The sequence below is a fragment of the Vicugna pacos genome, chromosome 33 (assembly GCF_048564905.1).
Source record: "Vicugna pacos chromosome 33, VicPac4, whole genome shotgun sequence".
Classification (NCBI taxonomy): domain Eukaryota; kingdom Metazoa; phylum Chordata; class Mammalia; order Artiodactyla; family Camelidae; genus Vicugna; species Vicugna pacos.
The window spans coordinates 6,502,017-6,526,972 of NC_133019.1; the positions used below are offsets into that span (position 1 = coordinate 6,502,017).

General features: G+C 43.8%; 1 protein-coding gene, 1 long non-coding RNA gene and 1 other non-coding gene across 4 annotated transcripts in view; 2 read left to right on the forward strand and 1 right to left on the reverse strand.

Moving 5' to 3' along the window:
* Nucleotides 1-1,827: 1,827 nt before the first annotated feature.
* Nucleotides 1,828-3,544, reverse strand: LOC140691084 (uncharacterized). The gene is made up of 2 exons (XR_012066543.1): nt 3,218-3,544; nt 1,828-2,326 (listed from the first exon to the last, which is right to left on the reverse strand). It is a non-coding gene; the product is annotated as an uncharacterized lncRNA (long non-coding RNA).
* A 65-nt stretch (nt 3,545-3,609) lies between these two features.
* FEZ1 (fasciculation and elongation protein zeta 1) overlaps nt 3,610-24,956 on the forward strand; it is a 36,511-nt gene continuing 15,164 nt past the window's right edge. Inside the window, exons 1-3 of one of the 2 annotated variants that reach the window (XM_072953833.1) lie at nt 3,610-3,792; nt 9,184-9,539; nt 17,419-17,518. In XM_072953833.1, coding sequence (XP_072809934.1) covers nt 9,229-9,539; nt 17,419-17,518 — 411 coding nt within the window. In that variant the 5' untranslated portion in view covers nt 3,610-3,792; nt 9,184-9,228. Of the gene's footprint in view, nt 3,793-8,761; nt 8,781-9,183; nt 9,540-17,418; nt 17,519-24,956 lie in introns of those variants that run through there. The other variant, XM_072953834.1, reaches the window with a different exon arrangement.
* Nucleotides 15,429-15,508, forward strand: TRNAI-AAU (transfer RNA isoleucine (anticodon AAU)). The gene has a single exon. It is a non-coding gene; the product is annotated as a tRNA-Ile (tRNA).

The window sequence follows — 24,956 nt, forward strand, 5'->3', positions numbered from 1 at the left end:
ACCCTGGTAGAGGGCCTTTACCAGAACCTTACCATGCTGGCACCATGACCTTGGACTTCCCGCTTTTATAACTGAGAAATAAATTTCTGGTATTTATAAGCCACCCAGTCTGTGGTACTTTGTTATGGGAGTCCAAAAGGATTAAGACTTGGGAAGACATGAATTTAGGGAGGACATTATCCAAACCACTAGAGTCTGTCCTCTGGTCCCCCAAACATTCATGTCCACCCCTTGTGCAAAATACATTCATTCCATTCCCAGCATCCCCAAATCTTAACCCATTCCAACATTAACTCTAAATCTTAATCTCATCAACCCAAAATTCCAAATCTCATCATTGAAATCAGATATGGGTGAGACTCTGGGTATGATACATCCTGGGATAAAATTCCTCTCCATTTGTGGACTTGTGAAACTGATTGGCTTCCAAAAGGCAATGATAAAACAGATACAAGATAGACATTCCATCTTAGAAAGGGAGAAAATGGAAGGAAAAAAAGAGATCAATGATCTAAAATTGCTTGGAAACTGGCAGGGCAAGTTCCATGAGGTTTCAATAACTGAGAATAATTCTTCATGGCTCAAAGCTCCATTCTCTTAGCCTGGGGCCGTGGCCCTGCCCTCAGAGTCATTCTTCCATTTTCTTGAGGCATAACCTTTGCAGATAACCTATCAGCCTGTTTCCTGCATGCAAAATGTCAGAAGTCTAACAGTCTTCCTTTATTGTGTCCTCTCACTGTACCTTTTAGTACAGACTGGCAGTGTTTCTGTTGGTATAAAATTCAGAAACCGTGCATGCACTTTGATGCTTAAGCATGAAGGGGGTCCAGGCCATCATTCCTCACTGTATTTTACCATAAGCAGCAAGGAGAAACCAGGCCACATCATCCACACTTAATATTTCCTCAGCTAAATATCTAAGTTTGTCACTTACAGAGCTACTTGCCAACCAACAGTAGAACACAGTTCAGCCAAGCTTTCTGCCACTTTATAACCAGATTGCCTTTTGTCCAGTTTCTAATAACATGTTCCTCATTTCCATCTGAGACCATAATTAGGAGAAGCACCTTTAACATTCATATTTCCAGCCATATTCTGTTCATGACAATGTGTACTCTCTTGAAAGAGTAGGAAACTAACAAGATGGCTCCTGAGTGGCTCAGGCCAGTACTTGCAGCTAAACTGATCTTATGACTAACAGGCTCCCCTCCCTGTGCACTCTTTTCTTAGAATAACTTGTCCTTTTACCCTAGAGGTCTTGAAAGAAGGTCATGGACTGAACCTCAAGAAAATGGGCAGAACCTCCTAAATTCCTCCATAACAACAGCAAGTTCTTATTAAGATGAAAGGAATGTAGCCCCTGCTCACACCCTGATTGTTCTCATTTTTCTCTAAGACCCCAGGATCCTTACTCCAAGGCAGGCTCACAGTCTTTAAGGCATTAGCCTGCTGTGACTCTCTTTGCCTGGCAAAGCAATAAAGCTGTTCTTTTCTCCCAAAACTCTGCTTCCAACTCACAATTTTCAGCTCTCAATTGGGGCTTTTCAACTGGGGTTTTTCAGGAACAATAGAAGCTTTCTCTACAACTGTTCTCAATTTTTCTGAGCCTTTGCCAGGGTTGCCTTTAACCCATATTTCTACCAACAGCCTCTTCAGGGCCACCTAGGTTTCTTCTAGCATGTGCCTCAAAATTCTTCCAGCCTCTATCTATGTCCCAGTTCCAAAACCATTTTCACATTTTAAAATAATTGTTGCAGCAGCATCACCTACCAAAATCTATATTAGTTTCCTAGGGCTGCTATAACAAATTACCAGAAACTGCACGGCTTAAAACAAGAGACATTTATAGTCTTAAAACAGCAGGACCCTGTAGGATCCTTCCTGGTACAAATCCTTTTCTCTCTTTTTGTAGGAAATAGGTTTCAGTCAGATTTCTTGATCATCTTTGAGTTCCAAAGGGCAGGTTCAGACGGATGCTAATCAGGGAAGGGAGGCAGTGCAGAGACCAGGGAGGAATATACCCCCACCCAGGTGGAGGATGGAAACTTCAGGCTGAGCACAAAATTCCTAGAGCACTGCCCTGTGACCTCCTCGTCAACCAATCTGAAGAAAGCCACACAACCCACAGCCCTCACCCCAAATTTTGCCTATAAAATCTTTTTCCCCCAAACCATCGGAGAGTTCGGGATTTTCAAGCTCAAGGTGCCCGTCCTCCTTGCTTGGCCCTGCAGTAAACCTTCCTCTGCTCAAACTCCGATGTTTCGGTTTGCTTGGCTTCGTGGTGTGTACGGCACATGAACTTTTGTTCGGCAACAGTCTTGTGGTTCTGGAGGCCAGAAATCAAAATCAAGGTGTCAGCAGGGCCATGCTTCCCCTGAAGGCTCTAGAGGAAAATCCTTCCCTTTCTCTTCCTGGTTTCCGGTGGTTCCTGGCAATCTTGGTGTCATTTAACTTGTAGTTGCATCACTCCAATCACTGCCTCCATCACCACGTAGCTTCTTTCCTGTTTCTCTCTGTGTCCTCTCTTATGAGGACATCAGTAATTGGATTTAGGGCCACCCTAATCCAGTACGGCCTCCTCTTAGAACTAATTACACCTGCAAAGCTCCTATTTCCAAAATGGTCACATCTGAGGTTCTGGATGGATATACATTTTGGGGGGAGACACTACTCAACCTACTACAGTTCCAAGTAGCAGAGTTTAGAAATCAATGCAGGCCTTCATTTTTACCTCCCTGGCTTATAGCGCAGATCACAGAATGCTGTTTTTAAAATGTTACCTGGAATTTGCACACTTACATTCAGAGCAGCATTATTCACAATCGCCAAAAGCTGGAAACAACCCAAATGTACATAGATGGAATGGATAGACAGAATATGTCATATACATACGATGGAATATCACTCAGCCTTAAAATGGGAGTAGAATTCTGCTACAAACTACCACCAGGATGAACCCTGAAAGCATTACGTGAGGTAACGTAAGCGAGACACAAAAGGACAAATACCGTGTCATTCCACTTATAAGAAATACTTAGAATAGTCAAGTTCACTGAGACAGAAAGAAAAGTTCTGCAGATGGATAGTGGTATGGTTTGCAGCTTTCTCATCCTGGATCCAGCCCCTACTCAGCATCTTTGCGCGGTAAAGCCTTTATTACGTTTGGCTTGAGGTCTGAACCCGGTTTGGGGTGGCAGGCATCCCTCAGCTTGCTCACCTTAGCCCCCAGCGGAGTAAAATGGGGAATCCAGAAAATCCAGGGAGGTCTTTGAGTGCGTCTGTGCGCATCCGCCGGCCCACCCACTCAGCCGTCCGCCTACGTTTTCACGGAGAAGCTACATTGTCAGGCCCTGTGAGAAATCCGCACCGGGAGTTGTTTGTTGCAAGCACACGTCTCAGAGCTTCTGAATATTCATGAGGAAAGCAGAAAGGCCAATGTTAAAGACGGGAGAAATAGTAATTCATAAATATTAATAAAGGCAGGCCACATGCACCGAGGAAGGCTATGAACGTTAACGAGAAGATGACGTCGGGGGCCTGCGCGTGCCCGTGGGGCGGGTGCCCGACGCGGGCGCGGCCCCCGGAGCCCGGGCACGAGCGCGGGGAGGGGGCGGAGGGGGCGGGGTGGAGGAGGGGAGCAGAGCCGGGCGCCGGCGGAGCCGCGGGGGGAGCGCTCGCTGGCTCGCCGCTGCCGCTGAATCTGCGCTGCGCTCCGGCCGCTCGCCGCGGCCCGTGGATGGGGTTGTCCAGCTGAGCGCCGCGATCCGCCTCTCTCCGCCAGGACCCGCACAGGTGCCGTCGCGGGGGGCGACTTTAGTCCGGACCGACCCACTGCCGTGGGCGGGGGGGTGGACGGGTGTGGTGAAGGAGGCCCCGCAACTCGGGATGCCCCGGCCCGCAGGTCTGGGGGCGCCGCAGCTCCGCACCCGCATCCCGTCCCAGACCGGAATCCAAGAGGAAGCGCCCAGGAGGCCGTCGTCCTCCTGTCCCACCCTTCATGGGAGCGCCGCGGGGACGCAGCGCCCAGGGCAGGGAGATTCGGGATGATGGGTACTTCAAGCATCCTCAGAGCCTCGGCACCCCCAGCCAGGCCTGGGATGTGTATGTGTGTGTGTGTGTGGCGGGAGGCGGCGCGGTCTGGGGGCTGGGGGAGGCCGGGAACGCTGCCCGATGGTGCTGGAGGAGTGAGTGGGTCGGTACCTTCTCCCAGGACCGTTATCTGGTCCCGCTCTCTTAAACGCCCCAGAATCATCTATGCCTCTGAGAACATGACTCCGCACCCCGCCCGTGCCCCTCCCTGGGATGCCCAGCCTTTCCCCGGACCGTGCATTCCTGCAGTGTCAGAACCGCTGGCAGCTGCCGCAGACGCTGGCGGAGCGATTGTTTCACTACGGAACAGGTCGGAGAAAGGACGAGTGTTGGCGGTGGTGGTGAGGGCGCTCTGCCCTCCAGTGGGCCCACGGCCTCTGGAGCTGGGAGAGCATCGCTTGACGGAACCCTCGCGGTTTTATCGCAGCTCTCTCCTCTTCTCTCTTGCCTATCCCTTCCCTCCCTGCTGCGACACCGCCTGATTCCCCTCCTGCGCCCCTGTTCGGGTCTTGTTTGGCTAAAAGGGCCTTGGAGTGTGTGTGCGGCCTGCGCAGAATGAACCCGGTTTTTTTGGAGCCCTAGGCATTGTGCTGCTTGGAGGAGCCTTTCTTTACCCCAACAGACTGGGGGAGGGGGGCTGTGAGATGAGGGTGAATGGAGCAGCAGGAGGAGGGGGAAGAGGAGGGAGAGGGGGAAGCAGAGCTACAAAGGGGTTGCTGACTTCTGTGCGGTGAAATCCTCTCTTTCCGTTAAAATGTGAAGCTGGCCCAAACATGTACATTGACTGGATTTTGCTGGGGAGCAGTGAGAAATCCAAGGTGGATCCATGGAGGGTGGCTTTCAGGATGGTTTGTCGGGGTTGGGGGTGGATGCCGCACAGAATCAATTGATCTATGGGGCAAGTAGTGGGAAGAAGGGGAGATGGAATGGGTCTTGTGTGGAGGTGCAGAGGCCCAGCAGGGGGAGGCATGGTGAATTCTCCGCTGCTCAGCCCAGCAGAGCGGGCACTGGGAAATGGTACTGCAGCCCCAAGCTGCAGCCCGTGCGTGGTTATGCTGCACGAGACCATTATGCTGCACGAAAGGCTTACGTGTTTCCTGCTGGGTCTCAAGCTCTGAGCCGCCTTTTCTTTTCCCAATTACACCATCTATCGGGAGCCAAAATAAATGGAATAGATTATAGGACATAAGCAAACTATAGTAGTCCTGCGCTCTTGTTCCGTGATAAAGAGAAAAAGACAAGACCAACCTCCTATGGTTCCTTCTTTCTGCCATTCCTCATATATTTTTTTTTTCAAATTGGTTTTAGAAAGTGTACAGAAAGGGGATAAGCTCTCAATTGAATTAACCCTAGCTTTTAAGGGGAGGAGGCCTCTGAGATGAGCTGTAACTGAAGAGGCAAGCTTGCCAGGATGCTAGAGTGGGACATCTCAGTTGGGGGAGGGAGCAGAGGCACCTCACCAAGAGAGAAGAGCAAAAGAAAGTGAGCTAACAGAAGGAGAGAGGGGGCACCATTTCAAGAAGGACAGCCAGCCCCAATGCAGAGACCCCTTCTTGAGGCCATGGTGGGGCCTGTCAGACGCCTGGCTCTCACCTCCTCTACCACAGCTTGGAGTCTTTCTACACACGCTGGGCTTGGTTTGGGTATCAAATGACTTCCGATTCTCAATGCAGGCTCTCAGTTTTAGCTTCGTCCCCAGCTGGTCTGGTCATTCATGCAGTTTCTTGGCTACTGGGTAGTGAATTGGTGAAAAGAAGTCAGGCTGTGCTGTGGGTTGTTCAAATGATGACCTTTCTGAACTCTGGAGCTGTAATAGTCATTTCTTCTTTTATACTCTTTTAGTGAATCCATTTTCTCGAGCGCCTACCTGGGATAGGGATAGTGCTTCAGCATTATCTTCCTCGTCGCCAGCACTCAGAACTCAATCCTAGTCCCAGATTCTGGTTGGATCTCTCTCTTGTTGCTGGATGATGGTATAGGTGGTGCCATTTCAAATCTGCACCCTCCTTGATACCACCTTCTCATTCCAGCTCCCTCGTCCCCTCCAGAGAAGAGTACAGATTTAAAGGAAGTGTAACTATCTGGAATAGCAGCTGGTTGGTTAGCTTTCAAGTCTCTCTGAAGTAGAACCAGTGATCTGAGAGGCTTTGACCATATGAATTGAAAATAGCAGGGGTGCCTTAGAAAAAAGATGATAAAAGTCTTTCAGTAATTCTCTCATTTGTTAAGTATCTGAAACATCACACAGAATATCATGACAACAATACTTTTTCTTTTACTCGAAGCAGTCTCACCCCATGTTTCCATGGAACTAACTTAGCCTCATTTTTCTAATATCATTGACATTTATTGTACACTCCATGTATTCCACACACTGTGCTTAGCACTCTAAAGATGATCTCTCATTTATTCCACAAAATAACCTCCAATATAAGTATTATTTCAAACCCCATTTTATGGGTGAGGAAACTGAGGTGCAGAGAGACTTATAGTTTGCCCAAAGTCTCATAGCTAGGAAGTGACAGGACGAGGACAGGAACCTGGAGTCCAGGCACTTAGCCACCAGAGTCCTTCCTCTCTCAACGCACATCTGTGGTCTGTAAAATCTTCCTTACTCTCTTGTACTCAGTGATCTTTTCTAAATTCACTTTTTTGGCATCCAGGGATTCCTAATCTTTTTTGTGCTATGGGCCATTTTGGCAACGTAGGGAAACTTCGGGATCCTTCTTTGAATACGCTTTTAAATGCATAAAATAAAATATAGTTATATTCAAAGAGCTCTTAGGAGTCTAGACCATAGGTGAAGCATCTCTAGCTGGTGTTAGTTGTGTATTGCTTAATAGCTGGGTTGTCCAATATGGTAGCCATCGGCCACGTGTGACTAGTGCGCACTTGAAATGTGGCTGGTCCAAATGGAGATATACTGTGAATGTAAAATATACACTGGATTTTGAAGACTCAGTGTGAAAAAAAAAAGAATGTAAAATGTCCCATTAATATTTAAAAATACGGATTACATTTTGAAATGGTAAGATTTTATCTGTTTTTTTTTGAGGGGGTAGGTAATTAGGTTTACTTATTTATTTATTTTTAGAGGAGATACTGGGGATTGAACCCAGGACCTTGTGTATGCTGAGCATGTGCTCTACAACTTCACTATAGCCTCCCCACCAAGATTTTGGATATATTGGATTAAATAAAATATAGTATTAAAATATATTATTATAGTTAAAATTACTAATTAATTTGTTATTAAAATTAACTTCCAAAGGTATTAGCTTGATACCAACAGCTTCATTTTAACAAATGAGGAAATCAGGACCCACAGTGCTTGTCACTCAGCAGGTCTGTTGACTCCTGAGCCTGGGTTCTTTCCAAGCTATCGCATTGCTTTTATAGCCTTTCATGTTCCAAGGTCCTATCATGTTGCCTCTGCAAACTGTAAATACTTAGAATCTGTTTTAGTGTGATGGGGTGTTAACTGACTTAATCCCAGGAAAGCCCCAGGCAGAACTGTCCGGGTCCTCACCTGGCATGCCCTTTGCCTTGCTTCTTTAGAGTTACAGTTTTACAGGTCTAGGTGGAGACTGGCATGCCTAGGACAGAGCCATAGTTTTTGCTGTCTGGTTGGTTCTCTTCAGGTAGTGGTTCCAGTTTAAGCATCTAACTGGATCAGTAACCACACAGACAGAAGAGAAAAGTTTGGTTCCCTTTCCATGTTCCAGGGAGGGACGTAGAGTATGCAGAGAAGGGTAGGGTAGACAGGAATGCTTGTGCTGCCTGGGATGCAAAAGGGAAACTGTGTGGGGCACAGAAGCTCATTTCTCGGTGAGCGCACATTGATTGATTGCCTTAGCTGCAGGCATTGTGTGCTAGAAACCATGGAGGATTTCCAGAGGACGTCTTTGCCCTCGAGGAATTTAAATTGAAATTGGGGAAGGGCTTGGATGTACACATAGATGGATAAATCACAGTTGAGGGCAGTGTATGAAAAGGGCCCGGAGCTGTTGAGAAATAAAGGGAGGCCTGAGTGTCCAGCCTTCCGGGGTGTGGTGCCCAAGATGGTTTTGGAGTCTGGCTTGGGAGCACATGGGTACTTGGGTCTGTGTCTTGTGGGATAATAGGTCATCCCATCCAGTCTTCTAGTCTCAGACCAATGCTGCGTGTCTTGGAAAAAACTCAGGTGCTTATTTAAAAGTCTGTTAGTGTTCATTAGTCTATCATTTATTGACAGGGTAGTAACATCCAGGTCCACAAAGCCCTATCCAAGACCCTTGGGGCCAGTCATTTTTCGGAATTCAGATGATCTCCAGTTTTGGAAGGCAGTGATAGAGGCATATGCCACGTACCATCCCTTGGGGGCTGGGGCAGCAATCTCCGTAATTTAAAAAAATTAAAATTTCTCCAGCACAACACACCAAATGGGATACACTAAAACCACAAGCATCTTTCCATTCAGGGAGATCAGGTTTAGTGGCCAGGTGAGTTCAGGTCAGGGCAGGTTTTGCCACCAAATGAGTTACGAACAACTTCCAGTTTTGAGAGCACATGGTTAAGGATATGGCCCGATGGTAATTAAAAAGAATAACAACAGAGAACACAAACTGAACATCGATGTTTACTATCTGCCAGGCCCTGTCCTAAGTGCTGACCCGTGTTTACTCCTTTAACCCTGAGGACTACCCTTTGAGGTAGGTCGGTCTGGGTATTGGTTCTGTCTTGAGAAGAATAAAAGGGAGCACAGAGGAGTTAGGTAACTGCTCAGGTCACCTAAGGGGCAGAGCAAGATGCAAACCTAGGCAGGCTGGTTCAGGGACTGCATACTTAACCCCTGTGCTTTTTGAAGCAGGAACTTGGAAGCAGGTGTGTCTCCAAAAATGCATGCTAATGAGGTTAGTAATCTTCACACTGACAGTGATATTTGAACTCCCTAAGGGTATATAGTGAGGAAGCAGAGAAGCAATGGATGCCAGTAAAGTGGAATCTTTGTGTATAGAGGGATGAGAGTAATGGAGTAAGTGATTATGGTTCTTCTGCGGAGCGGGCAGGACAGCCCAGCCCACGCTCACTTCGCTACGTGTTTATTTCTTCCAGAGAAACGAATCCTGAACGTTGCAGTTGTCCCCTTGCTGTGCAAGAATGGAGGCCCCACTGGTGAGTTTGGATGAAGAATTTGAGGACCTTCGGCCCTGCTGCTCGGAGGACCAGGAGGAGAAGCCACAGTGTTTCTACGGCTCGTCTCCCCACCATCTAGAGGACCCCTCCCTCTCTGAGCTTGAGAATTTTTCTTCTGAAATCATCAGCTTCAAGTCCATGGAGGACCTGGTGAATGAATTTGATGAGAAGCTCAATGTCTGCTTTCGGAACTACAACGCCAAGACCGAGAACCTAGCTCCTGTGAAGAACCAGTTCCAGATTCAAGAGGAGGAGGAGACCCTGCAGGATGAGGAGTAAGGCGTCTTGACTGCTCTCTCTTGCTTCAGATAAGAGCCCTGGAGTCTGGGGCTCCTTGGCATAGAACTAGTTTCTGTCCTTGGGCTCATGGCATGGTACTTACATTTTTATATCAGTGGTGCAGTGCCCTGGTGACTGCCGACATCGCTCTATTATGTCCCTTTACGTTCAACTGTAGAGCTTTCTTAAGTTGAAACCAGGAGGGAATAAAGGATTTTTAGGAAATAGGTTTTCCTAGACACAAAATCAAATTCCAGGAGCATGGTATATTTTGAGGGTCTGTCTTTAGCTTTCTTGATATCCGTGGTAATCCACCCAGATGTTAGACATAAGGACCAGAAAAAAAAATTAACTGTGATGGAGGAATATATATATATATTGTTGGAATAATTTGCTTCTCGTAACACCAGAAGTATGAAAATCTCCAAACTGTCTACAACCCCTCAGGACTGGAAAGTTATCTATAAATATTAAGATATGTCGCAATAAGAAAGCATACAAATTGAACTGACAGTACAGGGAATTACCCTGGTGAAGTGGCTTTTGAGTGTGTAGAGTCCCTGGGTCACTTAGTAGCCACCTTCCAGGGTCTTAACAGCAGGGACTTAAGAACAGGGACTTGAGAAAAATGCTGTCCAAGGAGGGACTAGAACGAGAAGAAGATGCTGTTTTGTTATATTAAATTAAAGAAAGTCGTTTGGCGTAGTTAGTAAAAATAGGCGTAAATTCCCTATGGAGATAACGTGCATCACCTGTTCTTCAGGGATCTCGCAGGAAATGTCGAGTAGTTGGTCGTGGAAGTCTTTCTGGCTTCTCTTTTTATGGACTTGGGTGGGAACAGCTGCCCGTCAGTAAGTGGGGTTAAGAGGCTTGTCCTCCAGAATTGGACCTGGTTGCAGTTGGCAGATGGTTGCTTCTTTGATGAGCCCTGAGACTATCTCTGTGAATACAGGGGCCTTATTCGTTATTCTGTCTTCACCGTCTGACACAGTGCATGGTGTGTAATAAGTGATCAAATAATATTTTTGAATGAAATATTGAATATCGAATGAACTGGATGAGCAATAATAGCCTTGTAGGTGCATGTAGTGTAATTCTAGGCCCACACTATTTCCTCCTTTTCTTTTTAATTAATTCTCGCCTGAAGGCATGGCCACAGAGAACAGTTCACTCTAGTGACCAGTACTCTAACTGTGGGCTATGTGTTTCAATTCAATTTTAAGTTTCAAACTGCTGCTTTTAACTCTGAGCCTGTTATAATTTACTCAACTCCTCTTAGTCAAGAAAGAATATACTCTTACTAGACAAAGTATTTTTTACTCTAGTTCATTGCACCAGGCAATGAACTAGAAACACTAAGACGATGAATGGTCATTTTCATACTCTCGCGAACTCGCTGTGTGACCTTGGGCTCGTCACTTAACTCTAGCTGACTGCGTGGGTCCTCATCTATGAAACCTCCTGAGCTCAATCCCGATGAAGCAAGACTAAGGACTTGCAGAGAACCTAATTTCTCACATCACCCAGGCTGCGCTCTGAAAATTACTTTTGCTTCCAACAAATCATTTCTCCCCTGTCTAAACCACCCCTCTGCCTCATTTAGGACGAGGGCCCAGCGAGCAGGTTCTTACTCTCTGCTAGCACATTAGCAGAGGCCACTCAATGTTAATCACCCTCACGTGGGATTATTGCTCTACCCTGATTTTCTGACTTGCCTGCCTCATTGACTGCCTCAGCTAAATGACCAAAGGTTGAATAATTCCCTAGAGATAAAATATGATTTGGAGATAGTGTAATGGAAGGAATCTGGGAAGAGAAAAATTAACACTGTGCTTCCTAGGTATTCAGTGTATCTACAGCTTTACAACTTAAAGTAAAAATTGAAATTAAATTACACACTTTGTTTTATAAACACCTGTTCAGATATTTCAACTGTAAAATTATGGTGAGGGAAAGGAAAAAGATAATGTGATATCTAACCTGGTTAATAATCTCCTGAGCTTAGCTCTAGGGTTCTAATAAACTTCCTTAGGTTAAGCAGTTAGAGATTTTACCCACCAGTGAATTGAAAGTGTTGTGGGTGGGTTAGAGCTCAAATAATAGAACTTAAAATGAAAGCAGTGAAATTCTTGGTCAGATTAACCTCCTTAAAGTACAGTGATTCCCTTTGCAGGGATTCCCTTTGAAATTTTGATTTCTTTAGTTCTCATTTGTAACTATTTGGCTAAAAGAATTGGCTGAGATACCCACCTACCTCTGATTTGTCAGGGTATGGAAGTTCTAGGCATTAGAAGAGAGTCAGAGTTGAATATGTTTCCTGTTTTTATTATTTACTTATTTATTTCTGGTGGGGGGGAGGTAATTAGGTTTGTTTATTTAGGTACTTATTTTATTGGAGGTACTGGGGCTTGAACCCAGCACCTTGTGCATGCTAGCCAGGCACCCTACCACTGAGCTGTACCTCCCCTATATGTTTCCTTTTTTTAAATTCAGAAAATATTCCAGAATCTCTTCTTGCATTTGTGAAATCCCTCTTTCCTTTGTCAGAAGAGATTGGACCTGGAGGCCTACAGAGTGGGATTGGATAGAACCCCCCCTCTTCCTGCCTCGCTGGGGTCCCTGTTGGTCCTCTTACAAGGACCCTGGAGACAGAGGGACCAAACCTGTGAGAACACTGACAGTTTCCTGTTCTTCAGATAGAATTATTGCGTTAAAGACAGTGTGAAAAGTCAGTCCACATGATAAATAAACAGCCTGTAGTCAGCCATGCTCTAAATTGAAGGCAAGTAAATTCCAAATAATCAGGTAGGGAAAGTTGACAGGTAACTGTGACTTTTAGGAAAGTTAATTCTCTCCTTCAAGGTTCAGTTTCCCCATATAGAATGCAGAGATAGTATGGATTCTTTTTAAGCCTTTGAAAGAATCTAAAAGGTTGTCTGAAGTCATTGATGTGTGAATTATCCACAATTCCTAAGTATTAACAGCGAAAGTAGACTCATGGTAACCCACATCTAAGCGTGGATATTGGCCTGTCTGGACACAAACAGAACAGCAGGCAAGGGTGGTAGCCAGCCCAGAGGGGTTTAGGGGAGATGTTACCAGGTTGGAATTCTAATAAGCTCTTTTTTTTTTTTAATTCTTTTTTGGGGGGAGGGTAGTTAGATTTTAATTTATTTTAATGGAGGTACTGAGCGTGGAACCCAGGACATTGTGCGTGCTAGGCATGCACTCTATACCACTGAGCAATACCCTCCCCCTCTAATAAACTCTTTAAGGTGTTTACCCTGTTGTCAGGAATAGGTGTGTAGGAGTGTGTGTGTGTGTGTGTGTGTGTGTGTGTGTGTAGCAGGATTAACGTAGCCTTGTGGGCTGTGTTGCCAGTTCCAGATCCAGATTTTTGTACACGTGTCTTGTCCAACCCATTCCATTTCTTTGACTCATCCTCTGCTGGCATCCTTTTCCGAATCCCTCGCCCTCCATGGTGGAAGATAGTTTAGTCAATTCTACAGGCATCTAAGCCCAAGATACAAAATATGCACACGGGAAGGCTTTTCTGTTATTATAGGGACTGAGGGAGCAAATTGGATCCATGGAAGCGTAATGACAGGAAGTGAGGGAACCTGTTCAATCTCGGTTCTTTGATGAAAGATATGGTGGCTAGCTTTCAAAGTCTCCTTGCCCCAAGATAAGAGTAGCAGGATGCTTCTCAGGAAGTGGAATTTTACTGTCCACCCACGGTGCCTCTAGCAGGAAAATGTATCTACTCCCAAGGACACAGCTTATGATGGGAGAGAGAACCTCTCCGGGGAGAAAAGTCCTTCCCATTCTCTTCCTCACAGAGAGCTTTGTGTTCTTCCCTCCCATGCCCGCTCCTTGTTCCGTGGCCGCCCGCCCGCCTGTGGTCTGCCTTTGTGGTCCGTCAGCCTTCCCCGGGCTGGAGATCCAGACAGAAAGACCCCTGCTGCCCTGCTGCTGCTGCCGGTTTGCCTTTCAGAGAACGATGAAAGCACAGTGTCCAGAGTAATGCAGACGTAGACTCTTCACACAGAGCCAGTTTCTGAACTGCTATCCTAGCTTGTGATTTGGAACTTGGCGTATTGTTCTGATGGCCGTGCTGATGCCAATCACGAACTTCCTAAAGAATTGCCACAGTTAGGTGGGCGGGGATAGAGGCTCCATAGCTGCCTTGCCTGAGGCAAATCCTACCTGTCCCATAACTGGCTGTGTGAATTTAGATGAGTTAATTGACTTCTCTCTGTTTCGCAGTTTAAACTTGTGTCATTCAAGGGTCAACTGCCCATGTGAACCCATGTGAATTAGATGATCCTCTCGGTATCTGCCTTAGGGAGTTGTGAGGAATGAATGACTTAATCCACATAAAGTGTTTAGGTGAGGGGTGGAGGGATCAATTGGGAGTTTGGGATTTGCAGATACGAACTATTATGTATAAAATAAATAAACAGCAAGGTCCTACTGTATAGCGCAGGGAACTATATTCAATACCTTGGAATAGCCTATAATGAAAAAGAATATGAACAGGAATATATATAATATATATATATACATATATAAAACTGAATCACTATGCTGTACACCAGAAAATAACACAACATGATAAACGGACTGTACTTCAATAAAAACAAAAACAAAGCACATGGCTAATACAAAGTTTAATAAAATGATAGATAACATCTAATGAAAAAAAGAGTTTAGGATCATACCTGGCTTATGTATAGTAAATGCTCAGAAAGTGTTGGTTGCTATGGTTATTTTTGTTAAATGGGCACTGGATGGGTATAGGAAGGTGTGCAAGTGAGCTGTTGTGTCTTAAAAGTTGTCTACAAACCTTGAAGGATAAAAAGTACGTCCATCAGAAAGGAAGAAGAAAACCTGGAAGAGAATGAGGGTGTCTCAAAATCCCGAGGAGACAGAGTTTTAGGGAATTGTCACTAAAAATTTAGAATTAGAAGATGGAATCCAGAGTGTGTCAGTGGCGGCTCAGGTGAGAACTTGCCACCCCATATGATCTGAGAGTTGTTACTTTAAGGATGTAAACAGTTTCAAGGTCATTGGAAAGTGTGCAGTTTGTTAAAGGTCCCAGCTTTTGTCCTGTGTCGGAGAGGTTCAAAAGGCTCCTGCCTATTCTGGGCTTTGCTGAATTTCATTTTTCCAGGCACTTGCCGCAGGGACAGACCCAAAGGTCAGCGCCTGTGTGCATGTGTGTTTGTTGTCGCAGCGGAGAGTGTAATGCAGTGATGCAAAGAGGACTGTCCACTGACCTCTCTAATGGGTGGGTGTGGCGCTGGGAGTTTGTCTTGGAGACAGCAAATCATATTTGCCTCTTGGCTTTGGAATGCTAATGAGACTTGGATTTAGAATTAGGCGGGATTAGTGAAACTCTAATAGTGCTTGATGGAAACTGGATTATCACCCATGTTTAAGACTCTGAAATTCTGCTGAATAGATGTCTAATGAACACTTGATGAGCTCTCTCCGAATGCTTTCTTGTCATTGTAGGGAAAAAATGAATAAGTGGATAACCCAAGCAGTGCCATTTAATTTTTTTGAGTTCCTTTTTGTTTCACAACTAAATTGTATGCATTGTGCACTAGGAAAATCTCTTTGCTTGTATACCCATATATCCTATGTCATTCCTGATTTTATATGTGTTAAGAGCACTCCCTGCCCCCGTTTGCTGTATTTGATTTTAAGTGTCTGTGCTCTGATACATATTTACACTTACATCACTGATCTTTTTTTGTACTTTTTCACACTTACCTTTTAAGCATCTTAATCCATATGTTGTCATTTTTTGAATTCAATCCAAATGTGTACATATTTGCTATTTCCTTTTATTAGGATGTGTAAATAAAATTTCCCTTCTTGGAGTGGGTAGGGTGTAGCTCAGTGGTAGAGTGCCTGCCTAATGGGCAGGAGGTCCTGGGTTCAATCCTCAGTATCTCCATTTAAATAAACATAATTATCTCCTCCCAAAACAAACAGACAAACAAAAAGTCCCTTTTTATACCTTGTTTCATGGGTATTGCTCGTGTTTGAGGTGCCACGGGCAGCTGAAGGGAATTGCATTAAGCCCTCAATTATTGTTGTGTAATGTTAACTCAGGTGCTGCTGGCTTCCATGGATGGCATTATTTTGGGAGCTTGGTTTACTGATTTACATTAATCTCCTGGAGTTGGCTAATTTTTTTCCTGTGTCTAAATGTTTGTGACTTTAGGATTTTCCCCAATCCTCCTCCCACCTTTATTACCCCCTAAAGAAATCTTTTTATTTTTTATTGAAGTGTAGTTGATGTGCAGTGTTGTTAGTTTCTGTGTACAGCATAGTGATTCAGTTATATACCTATATATATATTCTTTTTAATTTTCTGTTCCCTTATGGTTGATTACAGAATATTGCATATAGTTCCCTGTGCTATACAGTAGAACCTTGTTCTTTATTTTATATATAGTAGTTTGAATCTGCTAATCCCAAGCTCCCAATCTATCCCTTCCCTACCCTCTTTCCCCTTCAGTAACTATGTTTGTTGTCTATGTCTGTGAGGTCTAGTTTTCTGTTTTGTAAATAAGTTCGCTTGTATTATAGTTTCGATACCACATGTAAGTGACATATGACTGTCTTTCTCTGTCTGACTTACTTCACTTAGTATGATCATCTCTAGGTCCATCCATGTGGCTGCAAAGACATCTTTCTGACATAAGTGAGCTAAACAAAAAGAATCGTAGAATAGCCTTTCTTATAATGCACCTTTGAGAACTTTAAAAAGAAGTGCACTAAAGGGGACCACATCTTCCCCCTCTAAAAACTAATTGTGCAGACAGAGATACTTACAGGTTCCCTTTACAGTTTTGTCTTAGAATCTCCCTAAAGGAGACGGGGCACACTTAGACTCTGCATTGCTCGAGGACCAGATGTTGTGGGCTCGCCAGAACATTCTGGGTCGTAAGGAAGTGTTAGTAGCACTGGCATCATCCCCTTACGGACATCAGATGTCAAGGAGTTAATTCTTGACCGTTTTGATTGCAAGCACCTGAAATTGAAATACAATGGACCCTCGAACAACATGGGGGGTTTGGGGCGCCAACCCCCTGCGTAGTGGAAAATCCATGTCCTGCTGTTTCTGCTTCAAAAATAAAGGAATTGATAAAAGACCAGGGCAGGAAGCTGAAACAGTTTGAATAGAATCAGGACTCAACCCCTGGTTCTTTTGAGTCTGCATGTCTCTAATTGAACACAGACTTTTCCCTATGCTTAGTTAATTTAAAGATCTGTAAAATGAAAAAATACTGGTACTACAATAGTTTTTGAAAAAAATCCACATATAAGGGGATGCTCACAGTTTAAATTTGTGTTGTTCAAGGGTCAACTGTCCATGTGAATTAGATGATGATCCTGATCTTAATGTGATTCAGCCAGAAAATCTGCCCAGATCCCCTCCTCGCTCTCCCTCCCTCTCCCTCTCACCCTTCTCTGCCCATGAGAAGTGGAGCATGGACAGTCTTAGGTGAGCCACTGGGTGGAGGGGCAGGTTTAGTTTCAGGGGCAGGTTATCAATTGTCTGAGGTGATTTAACTGTAGACGCTACCGTTTGTGTCTCAATGGTGAGAAATTCCTCTTCTTTTAAGCAAACACCTTTCCCATTGAAGCTCTTGGCCAGGGTCCCTTCTCTTGGCTCTTTTTCTCTTGGTGGTGCCTGTAATTCAGTTTTTAAGCTGCCTTGCTTCTGCATGCTGGAAGGCAGATGATCTCAGCCTGGCACACACAGAAGCCTCTCTCCTCCCCTGGCCCAGCTCTTCCTTCCTCCAGGCGGGGCCAGGCCACAGATGTGCGCTAATGAGAGCTTCTCTTTGTTTACAGGGTTTGGGATGCTCTGACAGACAATTACATCCCTTCACTCTCAGAAGACTGGAGGGACCCAAACATGGAGGCTCTGAATGGCAACAGCTCTGACACTGAGGTACCTCTCTGGGGCCCCCAACTTAACAGGGCTTGAGAAGATGCAGATTCCAGTTAGAAAAACATTCAGTAACTCAAGTCTTCCCCATTCTGTATTGAAACTCACCGTCATGGCTGGGAAGGTCAGAGTTGTGGAGAAAGTGAAAAATCAGACATCCAGGGTGTATGAGGTGGCTGGAATGATCGTCTTTAAGAAATGGAAACGCAGATAACTTCTGTTGCTCATCTCTGTTCTACAAAGTTCAAAATAAGGTGATCTGAAGTAAGAGCGGAAAGTGACTATCCCGAGCTGCTTTTGTGTTCAGATAATGATGGTTTAAAAAAAATAAATCAGGATTTCCTATCCCATCAAAACCAGTATTGAAAGCAAGTGCTGACACTCCTGTGACAAGCTCAGGGCCTGGCTAGTGGCCACAGTTGGGGCCCAGGTAATAATGAGGTGGCCACACAATGGGGAGGAGTTCTTTTTGAAACTCAACCAACCAGGCATTTACACGGCTGGACCTGAGTCACATTCTGTGGTTACTGATGCCAAAGAAGGAGGTAGCCTAAGGGCTTCTGAAAAAAATAAAGCGAATATTTATTTTGAGTTGATTTGCATGGGTTATGGGGAGCGACCTTTCAGAGGATCCAAAGTACCCCTCCTAGCTGAATATATGTATATGGAAAAGGTACTCATTTAATGGCTCTATCCTTGCTAAAAGCCTATTTCTGCCTTCCTTGGTTTCCTAGTTGCAGTAGTAAAGTAATTTGACAATTTCTTATCAGGAAAGGCTGGCAAGATCCTGCGGGCTCAGCAAATGAGGGAAGGGGGTGGATCTGATCTCCCTCAGTGCTCCAGATTTGAGTCCAAGGGAAAGAGCAAGAACCAGATTTCCCTTACTGGGCGATATTTCTGCAGATTATTTCCCAAAGTAGCACAGCAAAGAGATTAGCAGTTGGCTGGTTTGTTGAAAAGGTAGCTGCATATGTTTCTTAAATCCTCTAATAATTAGGCATCTAAAATACTCAAAACCTCAAGGCTTCATTGACTGGGGCAGGTAAGAGTTTGAGAGTAAGAGATTGGTACAACTCTACTTAGCGTGGGTGTAGGAGGCTGTGTCTCAGGTCCCGTTTTGTACTCCCGACTGCTTTTTGTCTCTTGCAGTGCTTCTGTGGGTACTGTTTAGTAGTTACTCAAAATGCAAAGAAGAAGATAGGCAATAATGGAATAAATCTACTTACTGGAATTAAATCAGATCCATCCATCACGGTGCAAAAGGCAGATTTTGCTTTGTTATCTCCTTTGCCACCTTTCCAACTCATTTTGTGGATCAAGCCAAAGGATATGTAAGATAGCCTGCCCTTCAAGGGGACTCTAATTTATCCTCATTTGCAGATTTCCCTCAAGAGGGTTAATATTTCAGGGCAAACTGAATGACCCTGAGAAGGATGATCTTGAGCCCCGCTCCTTGTTGAATTTCTTCCATTTAACCCACGGGAAAAGGACAGGGTAGCAAAAGTGGATGGATTAGGTTGCTTTATTTCAGCCTCCTTTATTATCTGGATTCATTACATTAGACGGTCTTTTAACTGACCTCAGTTTAAACGACTTGCTGTATTAAGCAGCGCTCTGTATGCGTTCTGTAAAACACGCTGACCCAACGCCCTTGGCCTGCGGCGTGCACACGGCTGTTGGGCCTCCCTCTAGCAAGACGTCTTATCTTTTCTACTTACTTCCTTGCCAAGAATCAGTTCTGTTTGTTCCCAAACCCGTTCATACTTGTCCTTGTGACTGTAACTAAGTAATTGAATTAAGTATTTTAGAAACTGTTGGGTTATGACTGCAAAGAGAGTCATTTTTGCTTTTATAAAATCAAAGTAATGCATGCACATAATTTGAAAAGTCAAATCATACTTTTAAAATAATGTGAGACTTAACAAAAAGTACAAACAGCAGCCCCTGACTGGTCTTTCCCTGCTCCATCGAGGCAACTACTTTTACTTATTTTAGCTGTTTCTTTTGGCAGATATCTCCAGTTTTCTAAATAACATATTTATATTGCTATTTCTTTGATTATTTAAAATGAACAATTTTGGCTATTATCTTTTATGGAAGATAAGATTGAATTCTTTTGCATCACCTCGAATACTCACAGTTGGCCTTTGACCTTGTTTATAGTTAAATCAATATTACATATACAGTAACTATGTAAATACTATTTCTTGCTGAATCATCTAGTATTCAATAAGAATGTTTTTCCTTTGTACAACTTCTCATTTATCCTGGAGTGAAGAATTGTTTTTTCATCTGCAGTTTCTTACATATCTATCATTAGTTCAAGTCCAAACTGAGTGAACTCTAAATCTCAAATGTTTCTTTTAAAAAAAATCAGATATTCTCTTAACTCAATTAAAAAAACCCAAACTAGTACCCTCCATCTTTCTGCTGTAAACTAGTCTGGTTGTGCACTAGATCTGGTGCACAGCTATTGTCCTGCGAACTCTTCTTAACTCTCCCTCCAGTCTTCTGACTGCCATAGTTTTTATCTTTTTGGGTTTGTTCCCTTGATTTGATGAAAAAAAAATCAGTATATTCTTGAGAAAGGATACAGAGGAATATATTTGTTGGAATAGATGACAGTGTCTTCTGTCACATGCTTGATTGAGAGTTTGACTTGGTAGTTATTTTAGGTTGCAAACAAATTCTTACTCAGACTTGTGACAGCATCATTCTTTTATCTTCAGCTGTCAGTTGCAGTTGAGAAGCTCCAAATTCGTTCTGATTCTCTGTCTTTTATATGTGACTCTCTTTTGGTTTTCTCTAGAAGCTTGTGGGATATTTTTCCTTTCTCATTTGAAACTGTGCAGTAATGTGCCTCTTAGTGAGCTTTTTTTTTTCCTTTTTCATTTATTCCACATTATACTCAGTGATCCCTTTCAACCTGGAAGGTCATGACTTTTGTGGCATGTTTTCTCATATTGTTTCTCTGAAGACTATTCCATTTTCTGCCTCTGTTGAGATGACTATATAGTTTTCTCCTTGATTATGTCAATATGATGAATTACATGAATTGATTTTCAAATATTAACACAACCCTGAGTTCTTGAGATTAAATCCAGCTTGGTCATGGTGTATTATTCTTTTCTTTTCATTCATTTTTTGGATTTCCTTTTTTCTCACAGCTTTATTAAAGGATAATTGACATACAATAAACAGCACATAATAAAGTGTGCAGCTTGATAATTTTTGACATACATATACGTCTGCGAAACCATCACCAGAATCAAGATAGCAAGCAAAGGGTGTGGAGAAAAGGGAACCCTCCTGCACTTTTGGTGGGAATGTAAATTGGTGCAGCCCCTATGGAAAACAGTATAGAGGGTTCTTAAAAAACTGAAAATAGAGTTACCAAATGATCCAGCAGTCCCACTCCTGGGCATATATCCAGAAAAGATGAAAACTCTAATTTGAAAAGATACGTATATCTCAATGTTCATAGCAGCACTATTTACAATAGCCAAGACATGGAAACAACCTAAATTTCCATTGACAGATGATTGGGTAAAGAAGATATGGTATAAACATACAATGAAATATTATTAACCCATAAAATGATTGAAATATTGCTATTTGCAGCAGCATGAATGGGCCTAGAGATTATCATACTAAATGAAGCAATTTAGACAAAGACAAATATCATATGATATCACATATGTGCAATCTAAAAAAAATGATACAAATGAACTTATTTATAAACAGAAGGAGACTCACAGACAGAAAACAAATTTATGGTTGCCAAAGGGGAAAGGGACAGGGGAGGGGATAAATTAGGAGTTTGGGATTAACAGATACACACTATTATATATAAAATAGATAAACAACAAGGACTTACTGTATAGCACAGGGAACTGTATTCAGTGTCTTATAATAACCTATGATGGAAAAGAATCTGACAAAAAACATACCTATATATATAACTGAATCACGTTGCTGTACGTCTGAAACTAACACAATATTGTAAATAAACTATACTTCAATTAAAAAAAAGGGGGGGGGAAGATAGCATGTCCATCATTCTTCCCTTTCACCCTCCCTAATCTTCAGGCGACCTATTTCTGTCACTATAGATTAGTTTGCATTTTCTAGGATTTTGTATAAACGGAATCATGCAGCATGTACTCTTTTTTTGTCTGATTTTTAAAACTCAGTATGATTATCTAGATATTCATCCATTTTATTGCATGTATCTGCAGCCATTCCTTTTTATTGCCGAGTAGAGTTCCATTATATGGATGTACCGTAACCTGTGGATGGACATTCAGGTTGTTTCCGGCTTTTGAATGTTTCAAATAAAGCTCCTGTGAACATTCTTGTGTAAATCTTTTTTGCAGACATATGGCTCCATTTCTCTTGGGTAAAAATGTATGAGTGGAATGTCTGGGTCTTATAGTAAGTGTATGTTTCATTTTTTAAGAAAATGACAAATGATTTTCCAGTTTGAGAGCTCTGATTATTTCACATCCTTGCCAACTCTTGGTATGGCCTTTTTGATTTTAAACATTCAAGTGGGTATATAGTTGTATCTTATTCTGGGTTTAATTTGCATTTTCCTGATAACATATGCTATTAAGCAACTTTTCATGTGCTTATTCACTCCGGTGTATCTTTGGTGAGGTGCCTGTACAGATCTTTTGCCCTTTTTTGTAGTGGATTGTTTGTGTTCTTATTATTGTGTCATTAGAGTCCCTCGCGTTTTTTTTTTTTTAAGAGTCCCTCGTGTTAAAACACAAAATGAGGCATGTTAAATTTTTAAGAGTTTATTTGAGCAAATCTGTTCAAATGGGACAGTGCCGAACTCGAAGTGGTTAGGAGTTGGAGGAAATGCTTTTACGGAGAAGAGGTGGAAACAAAGGAGGGAGATTATGTGACTGGCTCTAGCTTTAGTGGTTGTATTATTTGGAAAAGCCTGGTTGGCTGTTTGTCATTGGGTTTCCTGCGGTGTGAGTTCTTACCCTTGAGGCCTTAGAGGCTTGGTTTGCTCAGGAGGCTACTGACCCATTAAAGCCACCTCAGTCTAATGGCCTCCTTGCTAAATTAATTAAACACATACATCCTACATTTCAGTCCTCTGTTGTATGCTTTACCAATATCTTCTTCTTGTCCATAGATTGACTTTTATTTTTTTCGTTTGTTTTTAATTTTTTTTTTTGCAGGGGGAGGTAATTAGTTTTATTTATTTAGGTTTTTTTTTTGACGGAGGTACTGGGGATTGAACCCGGGACTTCATGCATGCTAAGCATGCGCTCTACCACTTGAGCTACATACCCTCCCCCCGGATTGACTTTCAACTTTCTTAACGTTTGTTTGTTTTTGTTTTTGGTGGGGGGAGGTAATTAGGTTTGTTTGTTTGTTTGTTCATTTTCAAGCTTTAAGCAACCATATTAGAGCCCTACAGGTGCCCCCTTTACCAAAAGCAGGAGGGGCAGACAGCTTGCTGAATAGCATGGCCAGACTTTTTTCTGGATCTAGGTCTTCCTTCCTCAGTTCTGGGAGGAAGGCACTTGGAAGAATGATTTTTCTTGGAAGAGCCGTAGTTCACTTCCATAGACAGAGACAACTTGAAGTTCTAGTTTACAAAGAAATTCTTCCCTATTCTTATGGCCTTCACCCTGCCACCCAAGAGGCTAAATCTGTCCCTGCGGCAGTTTCTCTGTGCCGTGTGTTAGGAGCAAGAGGACCCACACAGTCTTCCGTATACATGGGTGAGTGCACACATGTGACGTATGCTCTTATCCATCTACGGAAATGCTGCCGTTTTTCAAAGGTCTTTCTCGTTCTCATCGTTAGTGTCCTCCCCGCTTTGCACACTCTACCAGGTACCGCCCTGGGAACGGCAGGCAGGGAGTCTGTAAGTGGCAGTGGAAGGAAAGAGGGCTCGTGGAGAAGTGATGGAAGCTCTGGAGCAGAACAGAGTCCACGAGGATTGAGGCGGAACGTGGGATCAGGCCCAGAGAGGCTGGGGAGGATGAGGGAATCAGAACCAATAGCTGGAGAGGAAGAAGAAAAGGGGAGGCAGTGGGACACCATGAAAGCTGAGGACGGAGTTGTCCACGTGCAGAAGAGGGGCGGAGCTAGGGCTTTCTCGTGTGTGCGTTTCCTTTCATTTTATTTTTTTAGTGGTGGACTTCTGAGATCTGAGCAAATATGGGGTAAGTGTAGCTACCACAATACCAGGTAACTGTCAAAAGCTTACAATTCATTTTCAAATCTCGGTTTACCCAGCCTACCAAATCGGAGCTGTAGGCTTTGTTCTAGAGAGGGGAGAGGAGAGAAGGCTCTAAGCAGGAGGCATCCATGCCTCTGCCCAGCTTCTCTGACATCTGAACAGCAAGAACGGTCTACGCCTAAAGCCCCCTCCCTGCCTTCACCAGGGAGCTCAGAAGGAGGACCTTGGGAAGAGGGGTGGTGTATCTGAAAGGTGCAGAATTATCAGCCAGCGAGGTCAACCCACTAACACTGGCCACATTTCAGAAAATGTAAATATGCCATTTACAAGAGAGACTTAATGTCAAAAGTAATTCTGGTTATAGACTAACCTGCTGTCAGATGCTTATAAGAAATAATCTAAACAGAAAACAAAAACTTTGTTTCCCAGCACGAGCCTAAATTCTACTGCAGGGCTTTCTAGCCCTGAGAAAGTTCTGCCGTCTGAGAATAGTTGTGAACAAAATGTGGCGACAGGAGTTTCATTCTGCATAGTGGGGAGCTGCAGAAACCAGGCGGGTACCACAGGTGGTAGACTTGGCAGAGATAGGAGCATATGGGTTTGACAGCAGAAATAGATGCCACCATCTGGCACAAAGCCCCTCAGATGATCCCATTACCTCCCTGTCCTGTTCCTTCTCCAGGTTGAGAGCAGATGGCCTTTGAGATTTGGCTGATTTTTTTTTAAATGACATAGTCCGGGTTTCAAACAAATGTAGATAGAGGGTGATGTGGTTTATTGGGGGGTGCCTGCCAAGGTGGAGTTCAAGGAATAGGGGAGAAGTTCCTGAGGATAGACTCCCTCTGACATGACTGCTTGGATTGGAACCAGGTGTTTCCTGGGGGTGTTAGAACAGGAAAAGCATAATCTCCAGGAAGGAGGCGGATCAGCACGCCAGCTGTTGGTGGGCAAGTGAAATTGATTCCTGGATGAGAAGTGTCTGCAGAAAGACTTCCTGGAGGCACGCCTTGCCAGACCCTAGATGACTTTGAAACCGGGCTCCTGGACACAGACAGCTTGTTAGGTGGTTCAGTGGCTTATTTTGTGCAGGAATTGAACACCAATGCCAGGCTGTGCTGTTTGGGATACAGTCAGCAAAGTCAGACACACAGCGATGACCTTGCTGGACTTCAACGTCTAGAATCTCAATGGTTGTGAACTTTCAGAATCTAACTTGGGATGCTGGAATTT